Below are 23230 nucleotides of genomic sequence, written 5' to 3'. Positions count from 1 at the left end.
TGCTTTGTCTGCGTGAGGGCATTTTGACTGTCGCACCAATTGTACGATAAAGTAACGTGAGAATTTAATAAAACAAAAAGATAAATGTACAGCACACTCCGTTACGCTAGTGTGTGACGTACGGCGTGAACCGAAAGCTTATATTATGTAAAGCGTCGTAACACCCTGGCATTTTTGGAGACTGTCATGAAAAATTTGACCTCTATTCATCCCATATGAATGAATCTCACATTAGTGAACTATACAGCATATATTTATCCATAAGCGTGCCTGCGATTATTAAGTTTCCATAATTCAGTAATATTTTCATGGTTAAGCAGCAGCATTAATTAGCAGCTGTGTACACGGCGAAGCTCGATTACTCAGTAATGGCTCATTTACGACTAAAATTATATAAACGTTTGCGAAAAGCAATGCTCACGTCCAGCCACGATGGCATAAAACCTCAGGCTTACAAAGTTTCTCTTTAGTGGGTCGTTGGGTGAGATAGAAAGAGAAAGAGAGTTTATAGAATCAATTTGAGAAAGGAGAGAGCAGAGGTGCAAGAAGGATCAGAGCAATGAAGTATTGCCTCCTGATGTCACTATGGATCATCGTGGCGAAAGTGTGATTTTCAAATATTTCAAAATCCTCGTGTCCCCTCGTGCAATTGGCAAATTTTTCATTTCCAGGCATTCGACCAAACCACGTGGACGGAAGTAAAGAAGTATTGCAAGCAGCAGTCAGCTGTTCCTCAAAGTACGTACATACGTGGCTCGGTCTAAATATAACGCTATGATGGTCACGAAATTTTCAGAGTTTTCCAACTACGAGAGGATATTCTCAAAGTCTGGATACTTTCCTGCGGATGAGGAGTTCCAGTGTTACTTGGCTTGCCTCGCCGTAAGATCGGACCTGGTGAGGAACTGGACTCGGTATTGGTGAAAGTTTGCCAAAGCGTTTTCCTACTTTGTCCTAGATGATCCTGGGAAACGAGTTGAGCATCGACTGGCGCAAACTCAAACCACTTTTCCCCAAGGGCAAAGCGTTCGGGTGTCAGAAACGTGGTGAGTCATACAGGAATCAGCTGACTAACGAAAAACACGTTTTCATACTTTTATTTATCTTCCTTCGGCATTGTTATCGGATTTTTATTACAACGTCACTTTTACAGCAACCGAACAGGATCCCTGCAAGAAAGCGTATCAATATTTCAACTGTTTACGAAAGGGAAACAACGTGAGTCGATGCATTGATAATTACCATATGTTATCCTAAAGCTAGATCAATTTACTCGGAGAAAAATTTCAAATTACTATCTTCTTTCAGGCGTTCCAGGAGATTGATTTCTTCTGACCTAACGTAAAATTCAAAATTTATTAATTCGAGTGTCAAGATACATCGTTGTTGTAAACCATGAAAAGTCAATAGAAAATTATTACCTGTTAAATGAATTAATCGTTATTTCCATCCGTAGCAAATTCACTTAATGGTGGACAATAAATTTCGGGATTTCTGGAATCCCATTATAATACCTGATTAGATTGCCAGTCAGTGTCTAATGTTTGTGGGTACGATCCATCCAGGACATTAGCTTTGTAAAAGAAAATTATCTGATCGTTTATCGTTGGGGGGATTTAACTAAATTCAAAGGAGAAAAGATTGATAGTGGATAATCAGCGTATAACATATTATCAACCTACCGACCCTAACCTAGTAATTGATTAACTACTATCACATCCCCCTACTTAAATTTTTGTTTTGATTTTTTTTGTGTCGGATTATTCTGACAATTTTCATTTCCTCATCGGTCCCTAATTATTGATATTTTCCATATATTTAATACATTTAATATACAGTATATATATCGTGAGCAATATACATACAACGCATATGACGAATTTCTGAAAAAAAAAATCATTACATAATTGCGTATGAATATGTAAATATACAGGTTATTCGGCAGGGCTGAAAGCCTCGATCGATCGTACGGAGAATCAATCTCGTATGAATTTCTTATTCCTAGCTTAGAACGTGAAAGTTGAAAGGTAGAATGGAACAATAGATTGAAATATCCACGAATATAATAATTACTAAAGGAAAAAAAAATACTGAAATCATTTGAAACAAATGAAACTGTGATTCTATATTTAATAGGCAGAAATAACGAGAGAAGTTTGAACGTCGCAAGTGCGAGAAAATTTCAAACTAGAAGAATATTAAAGAGGTCGACCTATGTGAACGAAGCTTAAGACTGCGTTCGAGAGACTGGCTCGAAACAAATGGTTCTTATAATACGGTAAAAGACAGTGAAAGCTGTTAAAAAGATACTTAAAGCTTTCGAATGACTCAAAATTCTAAACGATATATACCCAAGTGTCAGATGATAAACGAATAGGTTCGTTGGTTTGCATATTTGCCAGCAAACGGACGATCGATCAAAGCTCCTAGACTCTGCATTAACAAGACTCCAGGGTTCCCTTTCGTATTTGCCTGAAAACTACGGCAGCTGATTAGCAAGTCGGTAAGTATCGATAAAATGTTCAAGGTTCTCGCAAACCTTGTAATCATCATGACAGTAATTCGATCGACTTGAGTTACACTGCAGCGTGAATTAACGAGTAGCTGGTATCGCAGTATTTTCCGTCATTAATCTAAGGAGAAATTATCGATCTTACCACCACTAATCCATTGATGTCAAACTTCATATTTTTAGCCCCGTTCTATTTTCATATTTGAAATTGACTAGCGTTAGGCCATATACGTCCAACATAGAACAATACCGAAACTCCGTTTATCTTCAATATTCACATATCTCATTCGCTAATCACACAGTTAAATCGTATTTAAACAATAAACCACGTTGGTGGAATCAAGCCGTAGTGTGACAAGGAAATTCCCGTATGGGAAAACATTACTGGCACCACGAAATCACTACTGATTACTGTTGAGATTTCAGTAGGTTTCAGTATTCATTTGTAGTAATTTTGCGATGCCAGTAGTCTTTTTCCCTGAGGGTTAACTCGCGGTAATAAGTATAATGATATATATGCTACGTACTGTGTAAATAATTAATTACCTATTTGACGAAACAGCGAAAACGTTGAATAGTCGAATAGGAGGTAGAAGGGACGATGTCGAGGTAAATAGGCAATTGTGACTGAAGCTCGCATGAGGTCGGCAATCGCAATCGTTAATCGAACTCGACATTTACGAGACTGCATGATCGATCGTACGGTATGGTAGTAAAACTATACGCCTCGACTTTCCCATCTTCTAAACGCATAAACATTTTCCAGAGTATCGAAGACGCTTCCTTCCTTCGCACTTAAACGAGCATGAAAGCCCTCGAGGGATTCAGCCGCATTCTCATCACCTTTATAGTTGCCGTTATGGTAAGCAACCAGACACGTCGCTTGTACCGATTCCTACCTTTTCCTTTTATACTAGAAAGAGATTGATGGATTCAGGTGATCGTCAAGGCCGATATTAGGCGAGATTGTCGAAAGCAAAGCGGAGTATCATGGGGTGAGTACGTTTACCTTTTGATTCCACTTGAATATCTTGATGTCTGAAAAACGTAACGCGGTGACAGCTGCGCTGAAGAAGCTCAGGGCTGGCGACTTCAATCAGGAAGACCACAGTGTCAAGTGTTACCTCAAGTGTTTCATGGTGAAGAATGGCATTATGAGCGAGGACAATTACGTCGATGTGGATAAGGCCTTAAGGCATTTACCAAGAAAGCTACAGGAGCCTTCACGAAAAATTCTCGCACGCTGTAAGGACTCGGGTAAGTGTCTTGTCGCAGCTTTGTAAATTCAATTTGCTCTTTGGGAATTATATGGAGAAAATTGTTTATTGCAGCCGGCAAAGATTCTTGTGACAAAGCTTTTCAGATTGCCAAATGCTACTTCAAGTCGCAGCCTGGGGTAATAGAAATTTTTTTTATTATTTACTTATTTTTCAGTTATACCGTGAGACTAGACTTTCTTATACGATAATATTTGAAATTTGCAGATCCTCAAAAATGTCTCCTTCGTGTAAACGAGACGACTGAATTGCACCAATGGAATGGTGATTTAATTTGTGAAGTAAATTACGGAAAATCATAGTATTTGAATACTATGCTAGATGTCGCTGATCACGAATAAACACAGTTGGTAGTACTGGAGACTTTCCTAATAAAAAATCCCCACAGGACATTTTTACCGACGGGTATGAAACGCGACTGGAATAACCGCAGGAGGAAGGTACAATACCGGGAGCATACCTTTAGAAAAGCTTCGTCCACACGTAAGGCAGGGCGGATGGCTTGAAAAAGCGAAGCAGAATACTTCGAAGACTACGAAGCTCGAGCGTGACTCCTGGACTTAGAGTAGGAGGAGGAAGGGACTACGAGGTGTACGAGGCAGCTAGCTCTATCTTGTTTACGGCCTTTTTAATGCCTCGGAACCTTCACCTCCCTACACTCAACATTCACCTTTCTTGCCTCCATAAACCTTGCCAATCTGTAATTCCATACCCATGTCCGCGTCACGTTCCTAATCCTTGGGTCTGTGACCATTATGAGTAAACACGTGTCACGTATCGTATATCTCTAGCTACTCTAACAAATAACTCTAAAACATTTGACTACGGGAATTTCCCTTTAGTATTGTTATTCCGATCCATGCATCTTTTTTTTCTACGCCCAGTATCAGCTATTAAAATTTCCAACAACCAACGGGCGATGCTGTACAGTTTTTAAGTTTTTTCCTTCAAAATTAGTATTCGCGCTGCATACGTACATAAATTCTGCACACAGTGTACATGAGATGTTTTTCTTCCTAATTCACGTATCAGCTGATTATGTAATTCTGACACTATATCAATACGTCAAACCAAAGTCTGACTTAGGAACGTCAAAATATTGTGACTGAAATAAAGTCTTGTAAGCACAAGTTGCATAACGCTTTGTACATCCTTATGAGCATTTTAACGAAAAAAAAAGAGTAACCAATACTTGTGTTAATTTTGTTGTTTGAGAATCATCGTCGACTGGTTCTGCTTGTCAATTGGTGTGTCCAGGCGTATATAAGGACTCGTTATTCCTGTCTTTGATCAGTTAGTTTCTTACGAGACCGATGAGAAACATGAAGGTTTTTATTCTCCTGTCAATCCTTTGCGTTTCTGCGACATTAGTATGTATCTTTTATATTTTTCATGATCTGTCCAAAGTACTTGATACTCAAAGATCATTTCATTTGTGACACAGGCAGACGACGCGACAGCCGACGACAGGAATGCAGCTAAGCAAAAGTGTTATCAGTCTACTGGTTTGACAGTAGGTAAGTATTGTCTTTTTTTAAATACATTTTTTTTCAAGAACCCATAAAAACTTACTGCGTGGAAAAATCATCTAATAAAGTATATCTATACGTAGTTAATTAGTTGTTCGTTCACTAATTACTAATTATTCTTTATTACAAATTTCTTCAGGCGACGTGGACGCTTTGAAAAAATCAACCTTGTCAGATGAAAAGAAACAGACAGTTCTGCGTTATATGGCTTGTTACTTGCAGGAACGTAACATAGTGAGTGATACATTTTTTTTTAGACTCTGATAGACTGGTTTGCCTCTTCGTGGCTCAAGGGACACTAACAATAACTCATACGTTCGTTATGTCTGAACTTAGCAGCAGTTCCAGTGCCTATTGTCATATGGGATCAGTCCTGAGCTAACTTTAAGAACTACTCAAATTTCCAGCTGCGAAGTGTCCAGTCTTTATTATTCTTTTTCGTATAGGATGTGACGTGGTGGATTTGACCCGACGTGTCCTCGGCGGAAAATCACGTCGAAACGCGATAGTGGCGTAAGGCCACGGCAAAAGTCCAGGCAGGATCCACCGACCGCAAGGGCCTATTAACGTTTATGAAATATTATTTTATTATTTCCTTTTGCTTTTCCGATTCGACCTATTGGCCGAATCTATTCTTCCGAATCCCGACGCCTCCGCGTGGCTGATTGTGAGTTAGCCAACAAAGGCACGCGAAGACGAATCGTAAGAATTGATAAGTGGTACCCGTTTTAGAACCTGGCCCCAATAAAATCGTAGGTATTTAACGTGTAGAATTTGGTAGCCCCTGGGTAGCCTGGAACGCGTAGGAATCGCGTAAGTTGTACGCCGATCGGTCTTGCATTTTTCGGTGAGGTCGATCGCGTAAAGATACGTCACAGGGAATTACATGAAAATTCCTTTCAGTAGTGCATCCTGGGCATTTTTTTGGACTTCTTATCATATCGATACCCGCTCACGTGATACAGGCAACGGTAGACACAAAATAGTATGTTCATTCCTTTTTCTTTTATAGCTCAAGCAAGAAGGCACCCGCATCGACACAGATCGGATTAGAAGTGGCATTTCACCCGAGCTGGTAGCACAATTCCAACCTCTTCTAGACAGCTGCTCCGCCATTAGTAAGTATTGTTTGTTTCTCCAACAGTCATTTAAAGATGGCTGCTGACATTTCTTTCTTAATTCCATAGCTCGAAAAAATTCGACAGTATTAAGGTAATTCTCTGTGTGTCTCCGATAATACGTTTGAATTCGATAAACTTTTTTTTCACCAAACAATAATATTCTCGAAAAATTAATGGCTACCCTGAACAAGTAAACCACCTAATTTTCGTGAGCCTTTCCACTTTATCTCTTTTTTATAACGATATATGAACTTTAAAAATCAAAGCAACGAGACGCCGTATGATTTATCGTCTACTACCCAAACAGCCATAACGTGAAATTCAGTCGAGTTAATTGCTTATATTTTTAGATGGAAAAGACCCAGCCGATACTACCACTAAATTCGTAGCCTGTGCCACGTCTAATGGAGTGAACGTAAGTTAAATCACTAGAGATTTTCAAGAACTCGTATAAAATTGATTAAATAATTAATTACATTTAATTTCCAGGATATCCACACCAAGTTGAACATCTTTTGATCAATCGCACCAACCGTTCTTTCAAAATGGGAAACAATGCTGACGCCATTTATTATATACTCAACTATAAAAAAAAGAGGTTATAAGAATTCAACAACCTCGGATATAAAAATACTTAGCATTTTAACCAATAAATACGTATCATGTTTGAAATAAAAGCTATCATTTTTTTTTTCTCTAAATATTATGTCCAGCTTCTGTTTTGTATTTTAACGCGATAGAAAAAAAAGACTCGAGTCCCTGAAATTTTTGCGTTGTCTAACCGGACGTTTGTAGCACATAACGCACGATTATGTAACAACGTATCTCGTTGAAATACCATCTCGCTACAGGCTGTATACAAATATCCTGCTGTGAGTCTGACTGTATCAAGCATGTAGTTCAGATAATTCCGATGAAATCTGTCCGAAGCAGACGCCAGGATTCTTTCTGTCTGTATCTGAGTAGTAATTAATGTTTGCTGTTGCTTGTATTGGTCAGACGAGAAAAGAAAAAAAAATATGAAAACGACACCAGTGATCTTGACGGTTTCGATCATCGGTCGATAAGAGGGGAAAAAATCGATTGCAGTGTAGATAATGAGCATTGCGTAAGAGAAATGAGGGTATATCGAGTAAATTGGAACAAAGGGAGGAGCCCGGCTAATTGTTTTAATCTTGGTACCGCGCAGGGGCTAAATTCCCCTAGGCACCTCCATCCTCCTCGCAACGAATAAATTACTTTATCATCGTTATATATAAATCAGCTCTCGCATTATAAGTTAAAGAAAAATGGTTAATTAGAAAAAGATGAAATTCGTAACGAGCGCTATGTCTTTGCGGGAAAATTCAAAAATTTGGTATGTCTACTATCACGATTGCTGGATCCGGAAAATAAAGCGATGTAAATTGAATTTTTAATAAAAGGCATGATTCGTTGGTTCCGTCTACTTAATATATCTTCGAGGATCAAGAAATATTCGAGTTTTAAGTGATTCCTATACTGAGTGTTTTCTTTTTGTGAATATGTGACTTACGAGTGGAGGAGATGGAATTAATAAAAAGGAGCCCTTCTTACCCGATAAATTTTGGAAAATTTACTCTCTCACAAAGTTTTCACCTTCCCGCTCTTGATAGACTAACTTCTCGATTAGGCACGAGAGAAATGATATTGCAGTCAGTATACACTTTTGACACTGATCTTGATAACGTTACGTCTACGTCTGATCTTCGGGGGAAAAATGACAGCTTCTCACGAATCACTACTAACTGGTAAGTTGGCACTGGCATTGTTACGAATTTTAATTTTAAAAAATTCAAAATAGTTAATCCCTGAGAAAATCCAAAATGATAATCAAGGGAATTTTCTTAGCTATGGATATTTAAAATTTTTTTGGGACCCTTTGAATTGTAAACTATCATAGCCAAGAAGCTTTGGCATTGAAAAGGACTCTGCTATGAGTACCGAGAAATTCGAACTTGTTTTTCATGGGTGACGGCACCGACGTGACCTAATTCCTTGACATCGTCTTCTGGACCATGGACCAACTTTGGTATCATGATACCTCGATCTGCCAAAACCAGACTCTCTCTTTCTCTCTTTCTCTCGCTCTTCGATCCTCTCCAAGACAGTCTCTTGTATTACACCTCTGCAGCAAACGCGTCTACTCCTCCTCGTCCTCCCCTCAACAAAATGTTCCAGACCGCCATTTTTATATCCCTAATATTTGTATGGCATTCAAACTTTCTCCATACACAAAGATGATCAATAAATATGAATATCTTAAAGGTATACAGAGATTGAAAATACCGTCAGTCGATAAAGAAGGAATCATCAAGACTTAAAGGTATGTCCGTCCAGAAATTTGTTGGCATACATGGCATATCCAGGAGGTTATATGCGACGCTACAAGGGACGCCGTGACAGTGCGGGACGTCTGGCAGATTTCCAACGACGTGTTCAACCTTTTTGCACGGAGTTGCACGGTGACAATTTATTTGCAAGGGCGCGCGCGTAGTTGTGCGACCGTCCAGATCTGTTTGGATGCACGTAGTAACGACCAAGAGAAGGTATAGGCGGACGACAGCAGTGAAAACTGGAGGTCGAATAATTCATTCGCCATTGGTCCATTACAGGTTGGTACGTCGATCGGACCTGATGCAGCTATTCCAATGTAGAGAGAGAGAAATTTATAATAGACCAGAAGTCTACTGGGTATTGGATCAGAATCCCATAAATTCTTAAAAAATTAAGCGGATGCCATGAGCACGTGATAAGTGGCAAATCACACTGATCGAGTAATAAAAGCAAAAGCCAATCAAGATCTCGAAAAGCGGTGACAAAATTTCTAAGAAACAAAAAAAGAAGAGAGATTTCCAATGCGCGTGTAACAATAACATGGATCTTGTGCAAAGGGAAAAATAGCAGAACAAAGAGACCAAGGCATTGGGGCGTAAGTGGATCGATGAATACGCGGCTGAAATATAGAGCGACAGATTTTCGTTTCCATGCTTAAAGTTGGCGACTATCAAAACACATTCGTTGTAATGGACACAGCCAGATTCGTATACTGTGACGATATTTTAGGAGAGTCTCTATTAGCTCTAACCATTGATCTATTCATGAAAACTACCTTTTCATTAACGTCGTTTCTTAGCTATGTAATAACGACCATAATAATAAAATCTAAGGAAAGTTATATTCTTCAGCTGGGTCAGAGGCTTCGTTGAAGGCAATATCAATGGTGTCTTATCGATTTCCAATGAAGCTCTTTTGGATCGTCAAGAAGAATTCCGTACTGACAACCTATTAGAATCGTGCCTCCTTCGGGTAACTACCCTTACCCCGGTGCATCCCTTTCATCAGAGTGATAATTAACGGGCGTCATTTTTCCCAGGTTAATTTAAACTTTATTAATAAAGTCAGCTAAAGATAAAAATCCTTTTCTCTTTTCTTCCCCACTCCTCCTTCTATGTCCTACCAGATGTAATCTAAATGTTAAACCGTCGGCGCGTGGGAGTACTTCCGAAATCTACTCGTAAAAGCCTTGAATATTTACACCACATCCAAAATCTCTATTTGATTTCTGTTTCTTGTATTCTACCTTCTGGAAGATATTTAATTAACATAATTGCGAGTGGAGCAACTTCCGGTACTACGACCCATCTTCTGTTGGTTTTTGAAATTAGTGTAGAATGAATGCCTGATAAAAGGAGTCCGGGTCTTTCAAGTTTGACTAGATGAATAAACTAGATAACAACCAGAACTGTAAAGACCAGAACTGTAACAACCTAGAGAATGTCGTGCGATAAGCTTATGACGATTTTAGAACGACTGGAAGATTCATCAGGGACTACTGTAAGATCAGATTTGATTTTCAAAAAGTTTTCTATGGTCCATGTTATCCTCTAATCAAAATCTGGTACAGTTTGACCAGAAACTGCTGGTAAGTATCAAGACCATCATCGCCCAAGATTGGGGTTTGCTGCTGACTTGTTGAAGGGTGTGTAGATTTTTATGACTTTTGACATCAGTCTGGGTCAGGAGGTTAAGGACCCAAAATGAACGACAGAATACCTTAACCCCCAAGGTCCAATGTTAACCAATAGGGTATAAGCTGCACTGCATCCTGGTACTTCCTTAACTGGGCTCTGCTGAAGTACGCAATCCTCGTAAGAGTTCACTTGAGGTTGTTTCTTGGCTTGGAAACTGGTCACGTGCTCCCACGACGCGATACCCTCCCCAGGGGTAACCTTCCACTGGTCACGCACGCGTAGACGCAACGACGCCTTCTGCAATCGTAAATTTTCCCAAGACTTCCAACTTGTTCCTCCCACTTCCTGGTAGAAGGTTTTCGGGCCGATCGGCTAGTCGCCACTTTGCTGAATTTACGAGTTGACCAGTAGATCCCACCAGGTTGGACGTTGTCTTCTATGGATGGTAAATGGTCTATGTACTCCAGTACCAGTTTACTATGTAGAACGTTCACAGTACGTAGGAACTCCTAGGTCCCAGGATCAGGATGATCCAGATGATTACCATACAAGGAGGATGGTCCCCACTGAAAAAGAGGAGACCAATAATGGTTCCTAGTCCAGTTGGCAGCTCTAGGTGCCTCAGAAAATGGGCTACTAGCAGATTCAAAATTACTTGAATATTTATTCGGTACCAACCATTATCGTTCCATTTTTTTTTAGGTTGGTCATTGACGCAGCCACTGCTGCTCAGTGGGACTTCACTGCTTACTAGACTAATAACCATTACTGCTCCCTTTTCTCTCTGCTTCACATTTACACAGCAGCTCAGACCCATGGACCACTAAGATCTGATCTTTTCTCGAGAAAAATTCCAAGAGTAGCAGCAACACCAAGATCTGGTAAATTACCGCGGACACTCTAGGGATTGGCTGATTGCTGGGTTTGTCATGCCCCTAGGGCGCACAGCCCAAATCAACCCCTTGAAACTCTTGAAACCTCCGACCCTTGACACCTCCATCCCTCCGGCTGCCACCCAGTCCCCGGCGCGACGTGCACTCATGAAATATTTATTGGGATAGCCGCAACGAGATTATCGATATCTCCGTAGCTCATTCTTCTTCTTTTTCTTGCTCTTCTACTTTTTCTTTCTTTTCACTTTCTCAACGCTATCTCTCATTCTATTTCCTTCTGCCGTCCACCAAATTAGGACAATGGATCCTGGCCATACTTTTCACTCTGACTGTACCACTCTGCTATTACACTATATCTCTCTACCGTACCTCCTGATTAGAGCTGGTCACGTGTTATCAGTATTCACGGTATAAATGAATTTAAACAAAAAATTTTAATCCACTACCCATACTCGATCCGTAAAACTCTCCTTACCGACTGTACAAACGTGTCTGATAACTGATTCATCCGAAAAGTAAGAATGATAACAGGATGGGGGTGGCTGGTAAGCAGGGAGATTTTTAAGAAATAAAAAAAAGACGTAAAGACCCTTAACGACCAGCCAAAGACGTGAAGGCGGTGAAGACATGGAGACGGTAACAGCTCAGCATTTGTTTTCGTCAAATGTGTCTTACGTTTCTTTGATATAAAAAAATTCTCCCTTTTTGGAGAAACTCGAAATTCCACAAGTCGACCGTTCCTCGAGATTTTTCAAATTTTCGTAGCTCTCTGATATATTTGAAAATCCCACTAAATTTATTCCCACTCCTCTACTGCCCTAGAGCTTCAACATGTGTGACCACTGCTCGTAAGTTCTTATCATCCCTCTATATCCTTTGGCCCTGTACAAGGGTACGTTTCCAAATTTATTATCAATACTCTGAATATCTCTGTGTCCCATTTATCTGCGTGCAACAGAGCGAGACACAAGCATGTTTAAAGTACTGAAAGTAAATTTCGTTACGTACCTCAAGTAATGAGGTATTCACTGTCTGACATTTTTGGAAAATAATTTTAGAAAAGTCACCAACCAGAAAGGATATTCCGGAGAGGTCACGTGCAGATGCGAACAGTAGGTAGATTTGAAAAAAAAAAATTTTCAAATTTTATTATATGCAAATTTTCATTACAGTGGAGAAAAGAAGGAGGATGATAGGGAAAAGATGAAGGACAAGGAAAAGGACTTACCTGGTTGCTGTAGCAAAAAGTATGAATTTTCATATTGTACATTTTTTTTTTTTTTTAATATTATCTCACACCTGTATGGCCGCCATGGCGAAAATTATTGCGAATCACGAGTACACGCATGAACGAATGAATGTGCAGAGAGAAAAAAGATGGCGGTTGTTGCGGTTCTAAATGCTGTGCTGGTACTAAGGAGGAACGTGGGGGATGCTGCTCCGGCGGTTCGCCAACGGATAACAAGAAAAGTTGCTGTCCCGGCGGGAAGTGATAGTGCGTAAATTGGTCACATATGAATATGATCGATTCGAATAATAACGCGGATATTAATTTACGACTGGCGGCCATATGGATTTATTGAGTTATATATATATTGTGTATATGGATTTATATATATCTGTCTTCAACAAATTTTATTGACCGTTAATCTCTGCTGCTCTTTACTGAATTTATCCGTAGAGCCAAGGAAGCTGCAGGAGGATGTTGTCTCTCGGGATGCTGCAAAGATCCGAAAGACGTCAAGGAGAAGAAGAAGGACGTACCAGGATCTATGGGCTGTGCCAAAGACGTAAAGAAGGACCAAGGCGGTGGATGCTGTGGAAAAAAATAAAAAGGACTGTAGTTATCTTGTTATCGTTGATTACACAAGAGAGGTCCTTCCGGATGCTGTTAATAAAATATCTGCAGATGCACGTCTGACTTTAATAAAACCCATACAGACTTCCACGCTGAATCTTACTTATTTTGATACTGTACAAAACTATGGTGTTCAAGTATAGAGAGTTGGATGTGAAAATGTATTCAAAAAAAGAAATTGGTAAATAAAAAATTTTGAAATTTCCTATCAATTTTTTTTTTTTTTTTTTTTTTTAATAATTTTATTATAACCGAATTTCACTTTTCACGTGGATGTGGTTGAATTTTATTTTATCGAATGTCAAAATAATTCTTTTGGATGTGGCGTACGAAGTTCCATTGAGGCAAACACGTATGAAAATTGGAAGTTGTTCAAGTAGCACTCCTGAGGCATTCCCAATTCACCCCTAGTTTCCTGAGTTTGGAGGAAATTCTGAAATAGAAATGAAAATTTGCGCTTAGGGCATTCCAGAATAGAAAATCGCCTAAGATGCTGGTTTCCTGAAGGAAGAGTATATCCGGAGTACAGCCTGTTTCAGATTGGGGGGTTACTTCACCGTTTTGCGAAATACCCACAGAACTTACTTAGCACTAGGAACTTTTGGAGTCTCGCTCCGGTACGAGGTTATCGACACGTGCCCTGTTTCCGAAAACCACCTCGAAGATTAATATAGAAAGTGGGAACTTAATTTAGGGGTTGCGATAAGCAGAAAAGTTATCCAGTAAAGATTTGGCATGTTTGTAAATTTAGGTAAGGGTAGCTACTCTGCTAAAGGGTTATAATCAGGAGCAAGGGATGCTGCGGTAACAGATCCTGGTACTAGGAATTTATAAACCATTGTAGAAGAAGCCCTAAAATATCTATAAAAAATTACGGATTCGCGACACTCAAATTTAACAAGGTTGAAGCAGAACTGTGCTTGGGTTTCGGGATAATGAAACCGGAAGCTACCAGGTTGAAATTCGAGACCGGAACAGGAACTATTATCTAGGATAAAAACTGTGGGATCAGTGAAGATAGTTGGAAATATTCTGGTAATTTTATCCGGATTTTTCAGGAGAGACTAAATTAAATTAGATTAAAATATAATAAACTAGATTGGAGTAAGAAAGGTGAAAGTGGAGCTTATACCATTTTTAGGGGATTCAGGGTGATTCAGTCGGTACGTAATGAGGGGAATATATGGTCCAAAGAAGGGGTAGTTTCCAGTTACCGTATTAAAACTGATTGGCACGTGATGGGGGATGAAGAACGAATGGGTAAAATAAATGGGGAGTGCAAGGAGTCACGATAGGGTGAAGGGGTGTACGTAGGAGGAAGCGAGATAAAAGAAAGCGGAAGTCGTGAATCAAAGCGGAATCTGACGACGCACGTGGGGATTTTGAAGTTCTCTCGTTACTTCCGTCCTCCGCACGTTTCCGGCACTTGGTGTACTTTTGGGAGTTTCAAATGCCCTGAAACGTCAATCGACCCCTTCACGAGTAGAGATGCTCTGAGGTACCGAGAGAAAGTTTTCTCTGGATTCTTCGGTAACTTGATCAGACGATACGATCTTGTTTGTTTTTTCAGAAAGATTCCTTTGGACGAGAGTTCGGGCCATCCTGAAGGAAATGGAATTAGCTGGTGCATTTTCAAGTAAAGAAACTTGGGCGGTCACGACTTCGATAATAGAAAATGAAATAACATCATTTTTAGAAAATACAGCTTTGTCAATGTAAAATTTTGAAAATTAAGATAAGCGAAAGCAACAGTCACCTTTAAGCCTGATCCATTAAACAAAAAAAATTATCTCCTAAAGAAAGCGCCTCTTAAGCCATAAACCATTATTAGCGTAGCCTGATGCAAACTAAAAACGTAGAATGAAAGAGCGAGGTTATATATGCCAAGTTTGGAATCCATTGAAATTCGTTGTCGAATAAAACCATCGAGTCACCCAGTTGGTGAGGGTTTCAATCAATTTCTATCGAAATCCTCGCGAGAAGCAATTCATTCTGGAAAAAGTAATTATTCCCACGCTACCCCAGCGATTTAGTCGGAAACCATTAAAAGCCACATTTTCATATAAAACTGTGCAGTATAGAGCCAAAGCATCTGGGGACATGCAAACGAGAATGGAACGATATGGCGAGATCACATATTCTAATAGCCACACTATAATTAATCCTAGACATCATTATGATGTATCATAAACAAAGCATAGACCCCATAAACTGATACGAGTAACATCCCTAAGTTTTTCTTTGTGGATTAAGTGTAAAATGATGTCAGATATCAATGGTATGAGATTATCCTCGGTGGGTCCAGGTTGGGATGCTGAAGTACAATATGCAGACTCGCCAATATATCTGAAAAGACAAGAGGGGGTTAACGATACTCGTGAGGGTTCATAATCGAAACCGGAAATGAGATGTCTTAAAGTGACGTAGATGCAGTAAAACGTCGGCAAGGCGTGGAAATGCGATATCGCTCTTGCAAAGGCATAAAGCAGGTTGCGCCGTCTGCTATTAGAGCCCATTTAAAAAGTGGCAGTACTTAGAAATTAATACACACCGGGAGCTTTTACGCTTGCAGTAAACTTTCGAATAAGCTGAACTGCCACGTAAAGGATAATGGGAGGTATAAAAGTGTCATCGTAAAGCAGGAACTCCAAGTTGATCGTGGGAAAAGCTCAGAACGTACTGCTTGGCCGCCACCGCCGGTTCCCTTGATCGGCCAGGAACAGAGAGACCTCCCAATTTCTTATCTAGCTGAATGAAAAGCGTCGATTTTGTTCCTCTTGAAATTTCCTAAAATGCAACAGTCGAATTAAGTGTCGCCAGGTCAATGGGTACTTCGTCTTGTTACCATTGGAATTACTTAACCAAGTGTTACTTACTTACCGAAGTACAGTTGCATCGTGTAAGCTGGACTTTTAAAGTGCTGGAACTGATTGTAGCGTAGTAAAATCGTAATGGTATTAGTGACAATGACGGCAACCGGGAACCTCGTGACGAGTATGACGAGCATGCACCAAGGGTCTAGCTTGCTAGTCAGGCCACTTGCAAGCGGGAATCTCGAGCCGCAGGGCAAAGTGAGGGCGATAAGGGCAAAAGTGCGTCGGCAAGTGGGCAACTGCGCATGCGCGAGGTTCGAGCTTTCAGGCCACGCGGCCAGTCTCTCGCAACCCGCCAAACTCCCGCTACTCCACTCCGGGAAAAGCTTCTACGTGACCAACCAGGGAACCTTACCTGGGTGTTACTAGCACGGTCGCAAGCCTTTAGTGGCGGTACGATAATTTCATATCCCGCGAATCGTCGCGTTTTCATAGCGGTTGAACAGGCGAGAGGGAAAGTAACGTTAAACAAAGTTTCTAATAAAAGTCGTTCGAGCGTTTCCCGCCGATTTGAGCTTTCACGTTGCTTCGGAGGAAACTTTCTGACGCGACGTCCTTCCTGTGAAGTTCAGCAACTGAGTGCCCTGGAGAAGAGCTGTGCAGGAGTCCGCGGCGAAGGTGTCTTGTTGGTGGTTGCTGAAAGAGAAAAAAACATCAAATTGTTGCGATTCTGAGAGAAATCAGACATGGGTGAAACCTCGAGATCATGAGGAAGAGATTGAAGTTGAAGCTATCGTAAAATGTTTTTTTACACTCTGTCTGCCCGCGTAATCCAGACAGAGGACGAGGTATAGGGAAGGTGCTGATAAGGGAAAAAGACGGATTTAAGTGAAAAGGATTATCCTTCCACGTCTCATACTTTTCATATGGAAATTGAAGGAAGATGCTGCGCGATCGCGAAGCTTGGAACTCTTTTAACCAGGAGAGAATGCTCTGTGAAATATCTTACTTGGTCGGAGGTCGGTTTTACCTCTCTCTCAGGGGATGAACTTATCCTGTCGAATGGCTGGTTAATTCCGTGCGATTATGAAGATCCTTCAGAATCCTCGTTCTCCGTATTGCAGGCGATATACGTGCGACGATATACGGCAGAGACAATTGTCGAGTTACTGTGATTGGGGTCAGACTCGTTAAGATTGGCTGAAACGGTGGAACGTAAGAGACTGTCTTATGTTTTTCATGGCAAAGTTCAAGGTCCTTGCCAAAAAAAATAATAGAAAAAAAACAGATGGAGTATACCAGCATTTTCTGGCTCCTTACCAGTTCCTCCCGAACCACAGGACCAAGAGGAATTCTGGCTTAAGAGAATCTCCAGGGCTGGCGAATCTTGCGAATACACATTGCCTTTCTTCGTCGAGCGAAAAATCTTTTAAAAAAACAGCACAGAAGACATCCGCGGGATAACACTAGCGGCAGTGTTTTTTTTGTATCTCGAATCCCCCTGGACGACCCAATCCAATTAGAAGGTGACGTCAATCGTTTCTTCTTCGCGAAAAGTAGTGCAGAACTTTTCTGTAAGAGAAAAAAAAAGGAATTAATAAAAGACATAGTAAGTGAGCGTGGGTAGTACTATAGAGAATTATCAAAAAAATGTGAAAATTCATCCCACTGGGGTGACAGTGGAGCAGGGGAGGACGTGGAACGGCGAACCGTGGCACCGGAAGTTTCACGGGCAAGAAGAAGAAGAAGAAGAAGAAGAAAAAGAAAGAAAAGCAATTGGCACAGCGCGAGTTACGCAAGCAAAGAAAAGAAGAAAGTCGTGCGAGAAATTTTTAAGTGAAGTTTAACAAAAAAGAAAAAAATATCTTGGCGACTTGTAGCCCCGTACGAACGTAGCGGCCGATTGAGGCTGTAGGGGTGCAACTTTCAAGGTTACTAATAAGGGTGGTTGTAGGGGACACTCGGTAGAGGTCAAGGGCGCGCGCGAATAATCAAGGCCGCAAGAACATTCGAAGATAAGGAAGAGTCTTGCCGAGGTCGCAGGATCCCTCAGGATCTTTAGCCTGTTCCGGAAGTTCATCTCGCCGTCCCGTTTTCTTTTAGACCGTTATCGTTCCGTTCGTCCTTATCAATTTGGGGAAAATACGCTGATACGTAGGCTTACGTCTATGAAGTATAAATTAGGGGTTGCACAAGAAGGACCTAGCCTTCTACGCGTCCAGCGTCAATCATTGGAGCGCGGCCAGTGCGCTTAGTGTGAATAGATCTAGTATGACATAATCGCGTTCACTCGAGCCCTTTTAACCTCTAGTTGTGTCTAGTCGTGCGTGTCTCATTAATACAAAGGAAAACCATCTTATCGAAGACTTCCTTGGGTACGTCCATTCGAGTCTGCTCAGCTGTCTTCCAGCAGCCTCCTTGCAGCCATTGCAGCTGAGGTCAGCCAAACTATACGTCTTCTGAAACTGGCTGTTTCATCCCGTCGCAGCATCCCTAGTGATTGGACCATAGTTGACTGTGGACTCAGCCTCTGCATTTTCAACCCCTACCTGAAATAGGTAAGTCCTTTGTATAAGATATCTAGTTTTAAAAGACTCACAAAAATGATGAAGGTGGTACCTTTGAAAAACTGGTCACTCGGACTGGGTGAGTGATCGAAATAAGTGTAGATTATTCATGGAAAAAGTTATTCTTCAGTCCGGTATCAAGACTATGAACTTTTTCTTGTTGTGGCGCAGGAGTGTCACGTTACGGGACCGTAACTGTCTTTGTATATTCTTGAATCTTCGTATCCCAGGAAGTAGTAGAAACGCACGTGCGCCTTTTGTATCGTTAAACTTGGATGTTTTCGTTTTGACCCCCTTGGTCAGTCAATTTAAAATTAAACTTACCATGTTAAAGATCCAACGACTGTCTGATTAGCTATAACTAAAATGAAAGATATTCATTACTGCACAGATAGATTACATCAGCGATGAGTGTAGTGCTCAGTAAGAGATTACATGGTAAAAAACCACAACGAAATATCGTCAGTTAAAGTTCAATGGGACTAGCCTTAGCTCCATTCAGGCAGGACATAAACGGAAATCCCTAGTCCTCCCGCGCAGCAACAAAATCCCGCAGTAAATGTCGAAAGGCACGAACGGAAGGAGCTTCGCCTATCCTTTCAGGCAAGACGTTCCAGAAGATAATACCAGATACTCTGAAGGAATACCTGTAAAATTCAGTTTGATATAACGGGATAGGGATATCAGTGTATGTTCTGCATGTCGTGTGAGAAGTGCTAGGAGCCGCTAATTGTGAGTGTGAGAGAGAGAGAGACAGAGAGAAAGAGAAAGAGAGAAAGAGATAAGCAGAGAAGAATAGTAGAAATGAAGGGAGAAAGATAATTATTTCGGAAGGTGAAAAAGTAGGAACAGAACCGTGAGGCGTCTGGGAAAGCACGTCGAGTACTCGAGGGCCGAACGAAATTAAAAATTAAATGTCCAATCAAACCTCGGCAAAGTGCTTCTTTCACCATTGTTCCTACGCAGAATTTGTCGCTGGGCGGTTGGCCAGCCTTTTTAACACGCGCCGTGGAATTAGCCGTGATTCTCATTGTCTCCGAGCATTTTGTCTGTTTTGTAGTTATATTGTCAAGAGGGATCTCTTCTTTAAGATCCTGCTTTTCACCCTTAGGCCTTTTCCAGCCATACGTCCGTCCATCCCCCTGTAACTCCTCACTCAATCACTCCACCACCGTAGCCAGTCTCAATGCAGAGTTCTCATTCTGGTTTCTTTTTGCCTTCGAGGTTTTCGTTCCATCTTGATTCTCCAACACGCTGCCTAGTGTCCCAAGAGAGGCGTCGCCCTGTTTTCGTAAACCATTGGAAAAGGTAAAGGCGTTAAGAATCAGGAAAAAAAGACAAAGAAAAAAATACACGAATCTAATTTCCCATGCAAATTGTGGCCTGTGCAGAGAAATAAAGAGACTTTACCATTCACATTCTTTTTGTTCATTCGACGCGGTTTTGTCGACCTGACGTGTCTAGACGCCCTTTTGTACGACCAAAAAGTCAAAGCGTAGCCTGCAAATGAACGACGCTCCAGGCTGATTGTTGTTTTTTTCCCCGAGTAACTAATTTCGACCGAGCCGACTCGACTCCTCCTTGTTGCGTTAATCGCATCACGTAGTGATTCTCACACACTTTATACAGGCAGCGCTAGAAGAATAAAATTAAAATTAATGAAGAAAAAAAGGAAATTAACGTGACGAAATAAAATGTCAAAAAATAGTAACTGATCGGTCGAACTCAATAGCACCTTGATTTTCGTTATCTGACAAGTAGAAAGAATTACATGGTCATCAACGAGAAAATGCTGGATACTGAAGCGACGATGAAGATAAAGAGGAAAAGATGTTCAGAAATGGTGAGGTCCGTTTCCAGCACCTGCACAGCTAGTTAGAACGCATTAGTCTTGATCCTGGTCGAGTGTCGTACTTTTTACACCGAACAACCCTCTTGCGTGAGAGGCGAGAATCCCGGGTATTTTCACTGACGCGATAATTAATAGTTCGACACTTTGTATGCGTGGCTATCGCGTGAAAATTTGTTCGCGAAAAATAGCACGATGATTAATGCAACCTCGTGATGCCGGGACGTTGTAATCGGTGCGTCTAATGGACTCCCGTGTTTTCAAGAGAGAACTTCAAACTTGGCAGCTACGTGACGTTTACCAGTTTCACAGTGGGCTCTGACAGGGAAACATACAAATGATCAAGATGGCAAGGATCGAGTCAAGGGAATAACATAGTGCTTTAACCTTTAGGTCAATTCTTTTGGTCAATGTTTCTCCTTGTCCAAGAACATTAGTCGATGTCAGGAGTCTGTCTTGGGTCCAGGATTCTCCTGTATCTTTTCACATAGGTCTGTCATTCACCCACCTTCCATAACTATGCCAAATCCTTGCCATGCATGGCCAAAGACGTGATATAGGTTATCAAAAATATAATGCATTGTCGCGATTGAATTTTGTTGGTTAGTAATGTATTCCGATATATATCGCAATATAATACCAGGTCAAGAGAAAGAAAGAACGAAATTTTACGAAAGGAGGATATGTTCTACTTATCTTGGAACGTTCTCAAACTCATTTGACAGTCCGTGGAAGCTTTTTACTTTCCCTGTCTCTTTTTGTAATACTGAACGGAGTAGCCGGTTGAGTGATTCGCCGCCAGATGGCAGTCATATTGGCGCTATATTCACGAAGTATTATTTCACGTGCGACAGCCGATTCTTCTCTTCCGCATGGAATTGCCTTTTGCGTTCTCTCTACTGAGAATCTTGCTGAATATTTGTGGATACGAACCGATTCTGGAAATCCTCTCGCTCCAGTGGAAGGGTTAGGAAGTGAAGTGTAACAGAGAAAAGTATAAGCCAAGTGTTCGATAGGCTAAGTCAGCTGTCAGAGGATTCCACAGAGTGACAGGAAATCTTTGGCGGAGACAGTTGCACCATATTTCTAACTCTACAGGATATCAGCTAAGTAAGAAATTGGTAAGATTGAATACGATAAAAAAAACGCTAACCGTCAATTTCGATATCATCGCCTAGACCGTGAATTCCCTTTCTGTTTTAATACTCACGCGAAACCATACTGTCATGACTGCCGGCAGCGTAATTCTCCGAACGATCTGCGTATACAAAGACTACCTAATCTGGCAGCAGTAATATCTCTCATTGATTTTCGAAAATGGCGACAGGTGAACGTCTGGCGAAGTTAAATCAATTGGCAAGAACCAGCTTTAATACCCTAACGAAATTCAACCCCCCAAAATGTGGAGTAGCTTCGCGTATGTAACGTGCAAGAGGTAGTTTTAGATTAGTTCCCAAACTATGTCGGAGATTAATGTCAGCCGGTTCGAGGTTGGACGATGTCGACGACGGCGTTTAATTCGCGTCTCTGAATATACATATATGCGCTGACGCAGCAACGGGGGAAGCTGCACGTACGTACCTATATACAATTCCATAGGTGCAATTCCGAACGAATGACTCTAGCAATGAATGACGCGCGTCTGTCTGTCTGCTGCTTGCTGATTCAATACAACATCGTGACTCTGACGGAACAATCAAAATGGCGAGAGGAGGACGCGTGCAATTTCGTGCAATCTTTCAATCGGCCTATTGAACGTGCTTCAGCCAGACAGCCAGCGGAATCAGGGAGAGCTAGACTCGTAAATTCGGGATATGAGGAACGTTCGAACGTTTAACGGTTAAGTGCTGGTTATCGTTTGTTCTTGCGGGCTGTCGTGCGCAACTCGGATTTATGTTCCCGAAGGCGTTAACATCTCGAAATCGTAACGCCCTTCCCTATAGTATCTCCGTTGAGTTCTCAGCCTCAGCACACGTTTTGTCTTCGGATCCTTTAGGCGGCTTAATCTTCGACAGCAATCTTAATGGCCCAGGCACCCGCACGGAGTGACGCTAACTTCACGTCGCTGTCGTGTGGAAACTTATCCTCGACTCTTATACGTCAGGATTATTAAATAGCGCTATCGGGAGGAACCTCACTGAGAAATTACTAGCAGATGTGAATCGCGAATCGTCCAGGAGGAACTTCAGCATGTGTCAGGGTCGCTCGTAACATCCTCTATACTGGTCCCACATACATGCCAGAGGTTTTGTTTTAATATCTTGCTTCCTGTAATCTTCTGGCGCAAAAATATTTAATACGGCAATAATGTTATCACACGTATCACGCTGTATTGGTAAATTATAGTATTTTAGTAATTTTTACCTTTTTTTTCTCTCTTTATCGTTTTAACTTTATCTAATTTTAGTTTCCTGATATTGCTGGACAGCAGTAATACGTTGCTACCAGCTACGACTGCCAAGTGAATAAAAACACAAGGCTGCTGCGTGTTAAAGTGGTACGTTTTTTTTTTCTTCTACTGAGAACGACATCTACCGAGTGAAAGTAGCACTACGAATTTAAAAAAACATAATTGACTATATTTTAGAAAATTTCCTCATGGAATTTGGCATCCTGACTCGCGTTCGATCAGGGACTTTATGTATTGGGAAATGGTGTGATATTTGAAGCTGCATCCTTACCAGGTTCTCGCTTGGGGATTGGAGTAACCCCTGCGTGCGTCAGATCGCCTTCCGATATTTACAACCCCTAGTGGCAGCCTCCAATAGCTCGATGCGCCCGTGGATTTCAGCAAGGGTAGTTGTGCCACCTCCAGACGT

The 23230-nt window shown here is 41.2% G+C and overlaps 4 protein-coding genes and 2 long non-coding RNA genes across 16 annotated transcripts in view; 4 read left to right on the top strand and 2 right to left on the bottom strand.

The window, feature by feature from the left end:
- Positions 1-348: 348 nt before the first annotated feature.
- LOC107265458 lies at positions 349-1437 on the top strand. The gene is made up of 6 exons (XM_015734928.2): positions 349-606; positions 672-738; positions 797-897; positions 959-1046; positions 1154-1218; positions 1309-1437. Exons 1-6 carry the CDS (start codon positions 586-588, stop codon positions 1333-1335), a joined length of 369 nt encoding a protein of 122 aa, XP_015590414.1. The 5' UTR covers positions 349-585; the 3' UTR covers positions 1336-1437.
- On the bottom strand, positions 781-3182 carry LOC107265460. 4 transcript variants are annotated; one of them, XR_003059077.1, is made up of 6 exons: positions 3059-3182; positions 2352-2479; positions 1866-1883; positions 1422-1793; positions 1243-1336; positions 781-1169 (listed from the first exon to the last, which is right to left on the bottom strand). It is a non-coding gene; the product is annotated as an uncharacterized LOC107265460 (long non-coding RNA). The 4 variants fall into 4 exon arrangements; XR_003059076.1 differs by lacking the exon at positions 3059-3182 and adding an exon at positions 2658-3050; XR_003059078.1 differs by lacking the exon at positions 3059-3182 and adding an exon at positions 2658-3050 and having other exon boundaries at positions 2352-2472.
- On the top strand, positions 3133-7116 carry LOC107265457 (general odorant-binding protein 56d-like). Of its 3 annotated transcripts, XM_015734927.2 has the most exons (9): positions 3133-3216; positions 3279-3374; positions 3450-3507; positions 3575-3769; positions 3844-3908; positions 3997-4053; positions 4178-5159; positions 5234-5306; positions 5458-5473. In XM_015734927.2, the coding sequence occupies exons 2-6, from the start codon at positions 3318-3320 to the stop codon at positions 4021-4023; spliced, it is 402 nt and encodes a 133-aa protein (XP_015590413.1). In that variant the 5' UTR covers positions 3133-3216; positions 3279-3317; the 3' UTR covers positions 4024-4053; positions 4178-5159; positions 5234-5306; positions 5458-5473. The 3 variants fall into 3 exon arrangements, with proteins under 3 accessions (XP_015590413.1, XP_024938516.1, XP_015590410.1); XM_025082748.1 differs by having other exon boundaries at positions 3134-3216; positions 3997-5159; XM_015734924.2 differs by lacking the exons at positions 3133-3216; positions 3279-3374; positions 3450-3507; ... (1 more) ...; positions 3844-3908; positions 3997-4053 and adding exons at positions 6331-6436; positions 6790-6854; positions 6929-7116 and having other exon boundaries at positions 4976-5159; positions 5458-5552.
- Positions 7117-11928: 4812 nt separating this feature from the next.
- On the top strand, positions 11929-13358 carry LOC107265439 (superoxide dismutase 1 copper chaperone-like). Of its 2 annotated transcripts, XM_025082705.1 has the most exons (5): positions 11929-12172; positions 12383-12436; positions 12497-12571; positions 12691-12819; positions 13006-13147. In XM_025082705.1, the coding sequence occupies exons 1-4, from the start codon at positions 12156-12158 to the stop codon at positions 12815-12817; spliced, it is 273 nt and encodes a 90-aa protein (XP_024938473.1). In that variant the 5' UTR covers positions 11929-12155; the 3' UTR covers positions 12818-12819; positions 13006-13147. The 2 variants fall into 2 exon arrangements, with proteins under 2 accessions (XP_024938473.1, XP_015590374.1); XM_015734888.2 differs by lacking the exon at positions 12691-12819 and having other exon boundaries at positions 11931-12172; positions 13006-13358.
- Positions 13359-15739: 2381 nt separating this feature from the next.
- Positions 15740-16519, bottom strand: LOC112494018. The gene is made up of 3 exons (XR_003059095.1): positions 16411-16519; positions 16059-16108; positions 15740-15969 (listed from the first exon to the last, which is right to left on the bottom strand). It is a non-coding gene; the product is annotated as an uncharacterized LOC112494018 (long non-coding RNA).
- The window catches only part of LOC107265493 (dopamine receptor 2), a 70936-nt gene continuing 63824 nt past the window's right edge, over positions 16119-23230 (top strand). For 2 of the 5 annotated variants that reach the window (XM_025082762.1, XM_025082759.1), the window contains exons 1-2: positions 21253-21532; positions 22819-22908. The gene's annotated coding sequence lies outside the window, so the exon portion shown is untranslated. Of the gene's footprint in view, positions 18554-21252; positions 21533-22818; positions 22909-22998; positions 23208-23230 lie in introns of those variants that run through there. The other 3 variants (XR_003059090.1, XM_025082763.1, XM_015734986.2) reach the window with 3 other exon arrangements.

This window comes from Cephus cinctus, unplaced genomic scaffold (genome assembly GCF_000341935.2).
Source record: "Cephus cinctus unplaced genomic scaffold, Ccin1 Ccin1_scaffold0225, whole genome shotgun sequence".
Taxonomy (NCBI): domain Eukaryota; kingdom Metazoa; phylum Arthropoda; class Insecta; order Hymenoptera; family Cephidae; genus Cephus; species Cephus cinctus.
The sequence above is the reverse complement of the archived record's forward strand: the minus strand, read 5'-3'. Positions and strand labels throughout refer to the sequence as shown.

What these genes read in the sequence shown, in the direction of transcription:
- LOC107265457 (XM_015734924.2), top strand. Translation starts at nt 5,103, where the DNA reads ATGAGAAACATGAAGGTTTTTATTCTCCTGTCAATCCTTTGCGTTTCT. An exon ending in TTTGCGTTTCTGCGACATTA is followed by an intron (nt 5,160 to 5,233) that starts GTATGTATCTTT and finishes TTTGTGACACAG; the next exon opens with GCAGACGACGCGACAGCCGA. An exon ending in ACTTGCAGGAACGTAACATA is followed by an intron (nt 5,553 to 6,330) that starts GTGAGTGATACA and finishes TTTCTTTTATAG; the next exon opens with CTCAAGCAAGAAGGCACCCG.
- LOC107265439 (XM_015734888.2), top strand. An exon ending in GTCACGTGCAGATGCGAACA is followed by an intron (nt 12,437 to 12,496) that starts GTAGGTAGATTT and finishes TTTTCATTACAG; the next exon opens with TGGAGAAAAGAAGGAGGATG. An exon ending in CCTGGTTGCTGTAGCAAAAA is followed by an intron (nt 12,572 to 13,005) that starts GTATGAATTTTC and finishes ATTTATCCGTAG; the next exon opens with AGCCAAGGAAGCTGCAGGAG.
- LOC107265458 (XM_015734928.2), top strand. Translation starts at nt 586, where the DNA reads ATGGATCATCGTGGCGAAAGT. An exon ending in GCAGTCAGCTGTTCCTCAAA is followed by an intron (nt 739 to 796) that starts GTACGTACATAC and finishes CGAAATTTTCAG; the next exon opens with AGTTTTCCAACTACGAGAGG. An exon ending in TCGCCGTAAGATCGGACCTG is followed by an intron (nt 898 to 958) that starts GTGAGGAACTGG and finishes ACTTTGTCCTAG; the next exon opens with ATGATCCTGGGAAACGAGTT.